We start from the raw sequence: 12,254 nt of genomic DNA on the forward strand, positions 1-12,254 counted from the left end.
GACTTAGAATATAACCTTGATGGGGTTCCAAACTGCTAAACTATGAATTTCTTGCAGGAATGACTGTATATACGCTCAGATTTATTCTAAGCACTGTTTTCCTGCTTGTCTGAAGTCTACAGATGTGACTATGTACAATAACCTTTGGCGCCTAGGAACACGCGGTGAACCTGTATACATAATTAGTGTTGAGCGATACCGTCCGATACTTGAAAGTATCGGTATCGGAAAGTATCGGCCGATACCGTCACAGTATCGGAATCCAATCCGATACCGATACCCGATACCAATACAAGTCAATGGGACTCATGTATCGGACGGTATCCCTGATGGTTCCCAGGGTCTGAAGGAGAGGAAACTCTCCTTCAGGCCCTGGGAACCATATAAATGTGTAAAAGAAAGAATTAAAATAAAAAATATCGCTATACTCACCTGTCCGACGCAGCCGGGACTTCAGCGAGGGAACCGGCAGCGTTGTTTGTTTAAAAATCGCGCTATTACTTGGTTACGTGAATTCCCGGCTTGTGATTGGTCAGGTCGGCCATGTTGCCGGGACGCGGACCAATCACAGCAAGCCGTGACGAAATTACGTCACGGCTTGCTGTGATTGGTCCGCGTCCCGGCAATATGGCCGCCCTGACCAATCACAAGCCGGGACGTCACGGGAGGCTGGACACGCGCTCATTTTAAAATGGGCGCGTGTCCAGCCTCCCGTGACGTCACGGCTTGTGATTGGTTGCGCCGCGATCAACCAATCACAAGCCGGGAGGCTGGACGCGCTCATTTTGAAATGGGCGCGTGTCCAGCCTCCCGTGACGTCACGGCTTGTGATTGGTTGCGCCGCGATCAACCAATCACAAGCCGGGAGGCTGGACGCGCTCATTTTGAAATGGGCGCGTGTCCAGCCTCCCGGCTTGTGATTGGTTGACCGCGACGCAACCAATCACAAGCCGTGACGTCACGGGAGGCTGGACACGCGCCCTTTTTAAAATGAGCGCGTTTCCAGCCTCCCGTGACGTCACGGCTTGTGATTGGTTAATGGCGGCCATGTTGCCGGGACGCGGACCAATCACAGCAAGCCGTGACGTATTTTCGTCACGGCTTGCTGTGATTGGTCCACGGCCCGGCAACATGGCCGCCCTGACCAATCACAAGCCGGGACTTCGCGTAACCATGTAAAAGCGGGAATTTTAAACAAACAACGCTGCCGGTTCCTGCGCTGAGGTCCCGGCTGCGTCGGACAGGTGAGTATAGCGATATTTTTTATTTTAATTCTCTATTTTACACATTTTAACATTAATGTTGTTCCGATACCCGATACCCGATACCACAAGAGTATCGGAATCCCGGTATCGGAATTCCGATACAGCAAGTATCGGCCGATACCCGATACTTGCAGCATCGGAGTGCTCAACACTATACATAATCCATGCATTATTTTATGCCCTGGCTCATCTGTTTTGCTCCCTGTTTCCATGCACTGTTTAATATTCCACCTATAATGCAAAGCCCAAGTTCTTGTGATAAATCCATCACCGCCATCATTATTCTTTGCATTATCTTGGTGCTCCTTGATGCATTTATTTTATTTGCCATCATTCATGCCTTGTGAACACAGACCTGCCTTGGATCTCATATTTTACATTCTATGCCGAATTACAACCTTCCTTAGATGTGTAAGATATCTTATTCTATGTGCATCTGCATTAAAGCAAATTGCTATCTACTGCGCTTTAAATGTATTTATTTGCATTGCATAAGCAACATTTCTTCTCGCCATTGATTTCTTCCTCTGGCGATTATGTAAAATAGACTATTCTGATGCTGTGCGCTATATTACAGTTTATATACTGGATCACCTTTCCAGTTAAAGATTAAACTCTATGCTGAATAGTACTGCTGTTTTATTCTGTATGTGTACGGTATTATTTATGCACTGTCTTCCAGCGTAAGACATGAACACTAAACAGGACAGTGCCGAGCGCATTGATATGAATTATAATTGTAAATGTAATAGAAGTATCATTTGCTTCAGTATTTACTCTGTACATTGCCGTGCGTTGTGTGGGGGGATTGGCCATTGCTGATAAATAAAACATATTGCAACTTATGTGCACATGACTGCACAGAATAGAAAGCAAAATGTGTAATAATGTCAGCAAAAATTGGATTTAAAGGTGTATTCCAGCAAGAAGTTATCACCTACCTACCTACCATCAGATTTATACGTGTCCCATCATCGTGGCAGTCATTGAACCGGGCATTGGTGTTCCCCAATTTCCATGGTTATAGGAAGAGTTGAGTGGTCAAAATCCCAAAAATCTGAGGCACCAGAAACTTCTCAAAGGGATAAAATATAACCTTTATTCTGTCTTTAAAAGCATATGGCAGTGGTTACAATTGAGGTAGATGAAAAAAAGCGGTTTCAGCCATCATAGTCCTTTTTCAAGCTAAAATTACAAGTTTCAAAAAATCAAGTTTCAAAAACTTCTAATTTTGTCTCAAATAAGGCCTATTATGGCCAAAAGTCAATTTTTTTCCATCGACCTCGATTGTAACCACTGCTATAGGCTTTTAAAGGCAGATTAAAAGTTATATTTTATCTTCATGAGAATTTTCTGGTGCCTCAGATTTTTTGGGATTTTGATGCTGCTTTGGACCTTGTGGGGGGGACCTTCCGAGCTTGCACAGAGTGGCATTTGATGAGTGAGAAACATCCATTGGACTCGAAGAGTTGACTGGTGCCACAGGTCTCGCATGCACCCACCCGCTCCAATAAAGTCTAAGCCACCAAAGACACCCAAGATCGGCAACACAAATTTTGTCTGTCTTCATCAGTATCAAAGACTTGAGTAGAGAGACCTGCGTAACCGGCTGCCATTCAACTCAACTTTTGTTGCCTGGTGGTTTGGCTGCTCTGAATTGAATCCATTGACATTTACTTAAATTTTCACAATTTTTGCAGTCTAAATTCTCTCTATAGAGCTGTGAAATAGTGCTGTGAATAACCAGGTGTTACAAGACTCACATTGCAAATCTTAATAATAATTCTGTGCACATATCTAATTTTAATACTATGATTCGATTAATTTATGGTGTTAGATATATTATTAAACAATTGTAGGAAATTGATGTAATAAAGAAGAAAGTATAACGGAGTTCATTGAAATGATATGTTTGGGTTGGTAAGTCAGAGATAACCTGCTTGTCGGGTTTTACGAGTTCATTAAGTTCTGATGATGTCATGTGAATTAAATCCCATACTAACCTGCTGTCAAGGCTCATTTCTCCAGGAATTTTATGAGTGCTGTCTTTGCCTATAAGGAATCTAATGCGGTCATAGAAAAGTCTTGGAGGATGCTGGGAGAAGGGTGGTTGGCTTTGCTGGATGAGGTCTAATGGGTCAGGTGAACCTTGACAGAGAGGACTGGAAAAGCAATTGCCTTGTTGGCAGCAATCAGGATCCACACAATCTGTCAGACCATCTGTAATAGATAAAATTACCATACATCAGCCAATGAAAGTCTACTGAGATTTAGTCTCACAGGGCAATGGGAAAGTAGAAATGCTAATGAAGGCTAAAAGAAGAGGTTGACCTGCAAAGAGGCTGGTGTCAACATAGAAAAGTGTAAAATGATTGAAAGGACTTTAAAGTGGTGAATCGGGAAACCACATGCCAATGTACAAGAGAAGGCAGATCATTTCACAATGTACATACAAGAGAAACGTATCATCCAAAACTTAAATATCTTAAATAATGTCACTTGTGAACATATAAAATAGCTTAAATACATAGAAACATGCCTCTGGAGGGCATTTTTTCCCTTTCATTTCTTTTTGGCTTAAAATCAAGGTTTTGTTAAAAATATTACAGTGTTTGTCTTCTACAGCCTCTGTGTATCACAATACATAGACTGCAAATGAGGTAAAAGTGAATCCGTTAGTCTGTAACTCCTCTCTCTTTTGTCTTGAATGATCATCTCAGCTGATTTGCTCTCAGTTAAAGGGGTATTTGAAAGTTATCCCTTATCTATAAGGATAACTTTCTGATCACCGGAGACCTGACTGCCATGGTCCCTATTGATCCCGAGAACTGGGACTCTGATTGAAGAGGTGGTTGATCATGTGCGCTGTTGTTCCATTTATTCTAATGAGAGTGCTGAAGACCAGCCGAGTAGTTTGCAGTTTTTGGTGCTTACAGTATGGCCCTCTATACATGTCCATGTTCACAAAGGGAGATTATGGGTCTCAAGGACCCAAAAAAAACGACCATACGCCCAAACAACGATGTATAAAAAGTTTGAATTTTATTATTTAACAACAATTGTAGAAAAATAAATAAATATACATCACATTAATACAATACAGGTGACGTTAGGTGCTGCAGGAGAGCATAGACACCACAAAAAGCATACCAAGGGCACACGGAGCCAGGAAACACAAACCCATCCATGTAGAAATAATCAACAGAGGATAGAAGTGCCTCTAGTTAAAGCCACCTTGCTGCAACTGCTAAAAAGTATCATCTTGCATCTATAAGCAACGACCCAAGAAACCGGGTCTTAAAAAACAGTCACCAAAGTCCATTACCTTTTTAGTGGCAAGAGCGGGTGAGATGTATCCGGGGTCCGTGCGCCCTCCCCGACGCACGTTTCGGTAGTTATACCTTCCTCAGGGGGATTGTCCATGTTCACAGTACATGTTACATCAGTTTTTTTCATGTGACAGATTTCACAAGAGTATCATAATGACAGACAAGGAGGGCCATCAACAGACCATTGGCTGTCATGACATCCTATAGGCGCTCTGCGATCACGTCACGGATGCACCGATGGAAACGTGGAATGGTGTATGCTCCTATTGGTGCCTATTAAATGCTGCTGTCAGAGATTGACAGTGGGATCTAACAGGTTAACACCCACATCTCTTAGAGGCACATGATGGTTCATTAAATCAGCCATCATGTGCTGAAAAAGATGTGGGCTCAGTGTGTAAGACTGCATCAAAGACTGGGACACGACATAAGATGTAAATATACATCATATATCACAAAGGACTTAAAATATATTATAACTTGGTTCATAGTGATAGAAAAATTGAAAAAACAAAACAAACAACTACTGGGTGGTGCAATTCCTCCAAAATCGGCACTGTATCCTGCGCCAATTTCCTGGCTTCACATTCCGGCGGGTCTGCCACGTGACTCCCACAGCCAAATTTGTTTTTTTCTGGCTTGGATGGAATGGAAAGGTTACCGGTGCTCGGGGCTGCTGATTGGATACAGCAGTCACGTGATGACTCCTGCAGGAGACCAGGGGGACACAGTGTGAAGTATGGAAGAACAGCAACAGTTTGGTAAATTTATTTTTCTGATCACCCTAGGCCCACTTGTAATGTTTTTGGTTTTTTTAATGAGTGGACAACACTTTAACCTATTGTGCAGTTTCCTGTGTATTGCGATACATATAGAAGCTGTAGAAACCAAACAGTCTTACATCTTAAATGAAACTGTGATTTTTTTCTAGACAAAAAATGAATGTCTTAAAGTAAAAGAAAATAGTGCCCAAAGTTGTCCATATCTTTTAAAGGGAATCTATCAGCAGTTTTTTGTACGCAGTTTGAGGATAGCATGAGATAGGGGTTAAAACACTGAATTCAACAATGTGTCACTCAGGCTGTGTGCTGTTTACTTACAATGAAGGTTTTATCACTAGGACATTATCATTGCTGGGACTAGCTGCTTTGTGTCAAGTTGTCTGACCACACCCCCTCCTGTGATAAGCAGCTCACTGTCAATAGACAATGTACACAGAGCCTGCTGTTGGTGGGGTTAGCTTCTGAGCTTTGCTTCATGCTGGATCTAAAAACTCTGTGTCCGAACTGCTGCACCTAGTAAACTAAGTGACGCATCACTGGAAGCAGGGACTCTTTTCCTACCTTGTATGGCTCTTAGATGAGGTAGCAAAAACCTGGTGACAGATTCACTTTAAATACATTTCATCAATAACAGAGTTTTCGGGATGTACAAATTGTCAATGTGAATTTTCATAAAATGTTACAATGTTTTTCCATAAACACAACAGTAACACCCTATGGAATTATATATTTATAAATGATTCAAATCTATACATATAATCGATTACCATAAAATCACCGTAGTGTACTGTAAAGAGAGTAGAAACAACTCAAAGGAGAAGACTAATTAAAATTCTAAAACATGGCAAAGCCAAAAAACATTCAGACAGAGAATATGTGATAAAAAGATATAAAAATGAACTTGCTTCTGAAACGTGCGTCGGGGTGCGTGTTATCGAGACCTTGCGGCTCTTAAAGGTATATCCCCCTATTTTTATCTGATGGAACTTTTTAGCACAATGCACTTTTAATATGCTTTTAAGGAAGCTCACATTTGATTTGATTATACTTTTGGAATTTTATAGGTGACTTTTTTTTAAAAAATTGGGGGGGGGGGGGTATTTTTGGATTTTTACCTTTAAACTGCCATTTGTAAAATTGTTTTTCATATATACATAAGATTTTTTATATTTCTTCCTCTATGTCAAAACATATGTATCTTGGTATGTGCACATTTACATTGTTCCATTTTCTTGTCATTTTTTTATTTTTATTTTTATTAAATAAAGATATCTTTTTATCATATATGGGGACATGTTGCCGTACTCTCCAGTGGTTAGCCTTCACTGGTCTTTAGCCTTTCTGTAAATGTTCAGAAATATTTTGTTTGCACAATCCCACCCAAAAAATATTTAATGTAAATATTTAGATCCAATAAAAGACATGGAAGGGGGAGAAGAGGGACCTGCCCCTGCAGATTCTATCTCCTCCTCTTTTGTGTGTTGTGCTTACTTTACAGCCCTTTTCACATAGGTAGCAATCATTAAGACTTTGGAAATGTTAATATATAGCAGCAATGTACAAAAGCAATTTAACAATATGGAGACACAATCACTGGCGATGAATATCAGTTTGGTGGGGTTCACTACTTGCCAGAGCTGTAAATAGTTGACTATTGAGGGTGCCAAGTGTTTGGCCCCAACAATCTGATATTGCTGGCATATCCAAAGCCTCCCCCCACTGAGCTGATAATAATTTATGGATTGATAAGTAATATAGTAACTCCATTTTAATGTCCTGCATGTACTCAAGAGTTCTGAATTTGGGTCGGTGATCCAATGTGTATGTACATAACATATGTAAGAAGTTCTGCATTAGACAACACCTGTTAATGAAAAGTATATTTAGTGTGTTAATTAAATGAATGATGTTCACCAATGGGATTATGCTTCCATGTTCTTCAACAATAAGAAAACACAGCTAATATAAGATCTGGTAGTAGCAGGTGTTATCAACTAATTGTCTTTCCATCATATACCAGTAATGGTTTCAATAAAAGTGTACATTAAACATGACAGCTGGCTCCGAGGAAGACAGATGTTTATAAAGAGATTATACATAGCTATGTAAAAAAAAAAATCACAATTGATGCATATTTTGTGCAATTCTGGCAATATTCATCATAAACCCATTCTCAACGTATCAAGTTATAACCCACCGATTCAAACTAACAAAAGTTTTGTTGAAATTGCCTGTCCCCTTGCATTGTCACATAGAAGACCTCTTTTTTAGTTCCTTTTCCTCTTCAGTATCATTTGATGTTATTTCTTATTCCAAAACAGAAATCCCAGTCAGGCTCCATATAATACAGTTTCCTATTTAAGAGCATGCATGCTTTAAAATTTCATGTTCCCCTTAAAGGGACTTTCTATAGTATACGATGACAGAATTCCAAGTCTTGTTCTTGCTCAAGAGCATCCAGTGTATTTGAGCCATGCAAGTTAGACATAAGCAAAAAGATTTGTACCACCTGGTCCAGCGTCATGACAATGTAAGGACTAGTAACTGCAAGAGGCACCTAAGATACCAGGTCACTGAAGAAGTCCACACTATTATTGTCCGGCTGCCATGGAGTATCAAAATGGACACCAGACCTGGTTAGCCCAAAACATTTCCTTAATCTCTATCACCAATGCAGGCCATGAATATCACTCTGACCCTCTTCATTTATTGCGATATACACTTAGTCCCTGTGTCCTTCATAGATTCCAGCTGAACCCGTTGGGGGTTTCCAGAGCAGGACATCCTGTGAGCAGCTCATCATCATCCTTGGAGCTTTTTCGTGAAAGATTGTCCAAAGTAGTGGGAGTGTAGAAAGTATCACAAAATGCGTGAAGAAAATGTATAATTGAGAGATTTCAAATGAATTTATTCAAGTAAGGAATGAATCCTGGGCATGGCTGAGAGTCTCCATTAGTGCAAGTCAAACATTCTTTTATATGGAAGTTCAAAGGGATCTTCAATAAATGCTAGGAGCCTTAATTTCAGTAGAAATCATATGAATTTCACATTTCTGTATCAGCCTCTTCCTAACATTACACTTTTAGTTGTAAAGAGTTGACACAATCAAACAAATCAGATTGGAAATCTTCCCTTCCTTTTCGCAATGACAGCTTGAACTTTGCTTTAAAGATATGTTAATATGAAAAGACCATATTTTCACGTGAGGAACAGCCTAGGACTCAACTCCATTAAAATGCGGATCTACTGTTCAGCACATTCCTTAGCCTTACTGAATCACACCATCTGGCTGGAGACAGACAAACCCAAAATGATTTATAAGCATTAAGGAGATGAAAGTACTGAAGTCATCTTAAAGGAAGAATTTGCTGTACTCAGGCAGTGAAAATTTGTCATTGAAATATGATGAGTCCCGTGATGTTTTGTAACAGCATTAAGGAAAATACATAGGTGATGTTCACCAATCACAATGTGAAATATATCCGGTATAGGAAAATATAAATTGGTTTTCTGATACAATATATATCTATATATATAATTGTCTAAGAGGTACTTCCATCTTTCTGTCGGCAACTTCCATCACGGAAATCCCGCGTCGCTGATTGGTCTCGCCAGCTGCCTGTCATGGCTGCCGCGACCAATCAGCGATGGGCACAGTCTGATTAGTCCCTCCCTACTCCCCTGCAGTCAGTGCCCGGTGCCCACATACTCCCCTCCAGTCAGTCAGTCACTGCTCACACAGGGTTAATGCCAGCGGTAACGGACCGCGTTATGCCGCAGGTTACGCACTCCGTTACCGCCGCTATTAACCCTGTGTGACCAAGTTTTTATTATTGATGCTGCCTATGCAGCATCAATAGTAAAAAGATCTAATGTTAAAAATAATAAAAAAACAAAAAACCTGCTATTCTCACCGTCCGTAGTCCGACGATGCACTCGCGCCTGCAGGTTCCGGTGCTAAGGATGCTATGCGAGAAGGACCTGCCATGACATCACGGTTATGTGACCGTGACGTCATCACAGGTCCTGCGCTCATACCAACCCTGGGACCAGAAGCTGCCGCGTGCACCGCACACAGGCGACAGGACTACAAGGGGCCCTCGGAAGGTGAGTATATGTTTATTTTTTATTTTTTAACCTGTGACATACGTGGCTGGGCAATATACTACGTAGCTGGGAAATATACTACGTGACTGGCCAGTATACTACATGGCTGGGCAATATACTACGTGGCTCTGTGCTGTATACTATGTCACTGGGCAATATACTACGTCACTGGGCAATATACTACGTAACTGGGCAATATACTACGTGGCTGGGCAATATACTACGTGACTGGGCAATATAATACGTGGCTCTGTGCTGTATGCTACGTGGCTGGGCAATATACTACGTCACTGGGCAATATACTACGTGGCTGTGCAATATAATATGTCACTGGGCAGTGGCTGGGCAATATACTACATGGACATGCATATTCTAGAATACCCGATACGTTAGAATCGGGCCACCATCTAGTATTCTATATTTCACATTTAAAATGTGATTGTGTTTTTTTTTCTCTTTACGGAATTTTGGATTCATTACAAAATGGCTTAAGGTGGATCCCATGGGAGCGGAGGTAGACATTCCTCCAAGGCTCTGGTGCTCCTTTCCCATGTAAATAGGCTTTAGTTGTATAAATTGCACATGGTAGGTGATAGCTATTGCAGCCCAGGAGTTTCATGCTCCAATTCTAAGGGCTCATACTCATCTGCGAGGAAAATGGACGAGTGAAATCCGATAAAAAAATCGGCTTGCACTCTGACCAATGTTAATCTATGAGTCACTGATCTTCTACGATTTTTTTTCTCAGCTGAAATCAGACTGAGATAAAAATTGCCGCATTCTACAATTGTCCTCGCATCTCACATGGGACTCACCTATGTAAGTGTCATGTCGGACGCTGTTCAGACCAGGTCGTTCGACAGACAGCGGTAATTCCGCTTTTGACCACTATGTGCTCATTGGCATCGGCTAGATTTTATCTAGCTGTTCCGGGGTTAATTTACCTGATGCTCGGATTGGAAGCTGGGCCATGCCCATTGCCTTTAAATAGTTCTCCTGAACATTGGGCGTCGCCGATTATAGCTTCTTTCTTGTGCGTTGTTATCTCGGTCTGGAGTGGTGAGCTGATAGTTGGAGATTCGTTGCTGGTGGTGTATTTTCCTTTGTCTTATTTACTCCTTCCTATATTTGTATTTATTTTGCCCTGCACATTTATAGTGTATTCCTGAGTGACTGCGACGTGGTGTATATTTTCCGTTATCCTTGTCTGTGCTAACTGTGGGTATTGGTGTTTTACCTCCTCACTGGGTGGTGGGCGGAGGTTTCAGCCTAGGGTTGAAACAGGAGACAGGGTGAGGTTCGAGGCCTGGACATGCACACCATCAGTGTAAACTCCAGGTAGAGGGTCAGTCAGGATTTCCCTAGTCTGAGGGAAATTGCAGGGGCCCGGGTTATTAGCTCTTGCCCACCTAGTCTCCTCGTGACATTATAATCGGCCCAACAACAACAACAAAAAAAGGGGTTTCCTTTTTTTTTTTGTTTTGTCATGGATCCCATGACTTCCATAACGCGCCAGTTGGAGGCGCTGTCCCTACAGGTCACTGAGTTGAGGGGGGCAGTACAGCAACAGGGACTAGTAGTAACTAATGTGCAAACTGGAGTGACAGGTAGAGTTGCTGAGCCTAAATTTCCTTTGCCTGAAAAATTTGCTGGGGAACGCAGTTAATTTGTTTCTTTTCGTGAAGCTTGCAAACTATATTTCCGTATGCGCCCGATCTCCTCGGGTAATGAGGCTCAGCGTGTGGGCCTGGTGTTGTCATTGTTAAGCGGGAATCCCCAAGAATGGGCGTTTTCTTTGCCATCTGATTCTGCTGCATTTGACTCTGTGGAGAGTGTTTTTTCCTCTCTTGAAAAAATTTACGATGAATCTGACAGAATGGCTCTAGCAGAATCTAAGATACGCACTATTCGCCAGGGGCAGCGAGTTGCAGAGGATTACTGTTCAGAATTTCGTCGCTGGGCGATCGATACACAATGGAATGATCCAGCATTGCGGAGTCAGTTTATACATGGGATTTCTGGAAGGGTTAAAAAAGCCATTCTGATGTACGAGACTCCTGCTTCTCTAGATTCCGCTATGAGTCTGGTTGTCCGCATTGATCACCGTTTGCGAAAGGGGGAGCATGAGACACCGCCTATGGGAGAGGGTTTAGATTCACGAGAGGTTGCTGCAGGTGAGCCCACGGAGCCTATGCAAATCTCAGGGGTGTCACATGTGAAGCGTCGAGCCCCTGAGCTCAGGAAGCAGGGAGCCTGTTTTTACTGCGGTAAAACTGGTCATTTTATTAACATCTGTCCTCTGCTGTCTAAGAAAAACGCAACGGCGGAAAACTTCTAAGCTCAGAGGGTGTGGAGGAGACCAATCTGAGCTTATGTATATCCTCCATGGTGGTTTCTCAATGCATGCTCCCTGCTAAGGTTTTTATCGCTGGCAGTGAGCTGCCAATCACTGTTTTTGTGGATAGTGGTTCAGCCACAAATCTCATTGATGAGGAGTTTGTGCGCACAGCAGGTTTTAGGATTGAAAAACTGCCTCATCCTATCCGCGTGGTCACCATCAATGCTGCTCCTCTCTCTCAGGGGGAGATTACTGAATTTGTGGCTGAGGTGAAACTCCACATTGGGGTTCTACATTCCGAGCCAGTTACATGTAAGGTGCTCAGGAATCTTCCTGCTCAGGTGGTTTTGGGTTTTCCTTGGTTGTCTATGCACAACCCGGTAATTGACTGGAAAACTCAGGACATAATTCAGTGTAGCGAGTTCTGCCAGGA

General features: G+C 42.0%; 1 protein-coding gene across 5 annotated transcripts in view; it reads right to left on the minus strand.

The window, feature by feature from the left end:
* TENM1 (teneurin transmembrane protein 1) overlaps nucleotides 1–12,254 on the minus strand; it is a 1,288,567-nt gene that overhangs the window by 295,904 nt on the left and 980,409 nt on the right. For all 5 annotated transcript variants that reach the window (XM_077285119.1, XM_077285117.1, XM_077285116.1 and 2 more), the window contains one exon: nucleotides 3,269–3,485. In XM_077285119.1, the coding sequence (XP_077141234.1) occupies nucleotides 3,269–3,485 (217 nt within the window). The remainder of the gene's footprint in view (nucleotides 1–3,268; nucleotides 3,486–12,254) is intronic.

Source organism: Ranitomeya variabilis, chromosome 2 (genome assembly GCF_051348905.1).
Source record: "Ranitomeya variabilis isolate aRanVar5 chromosome 2, aRanVar5.hap1, whole genome shotgun sequence".
Classification (NCBI taxonomy): Eukaryota; Metazoa; Chordata; class Amphibia; order Anura; family Dendrobatidae; genus Ranitomeya; species Ranitomeya variabilis.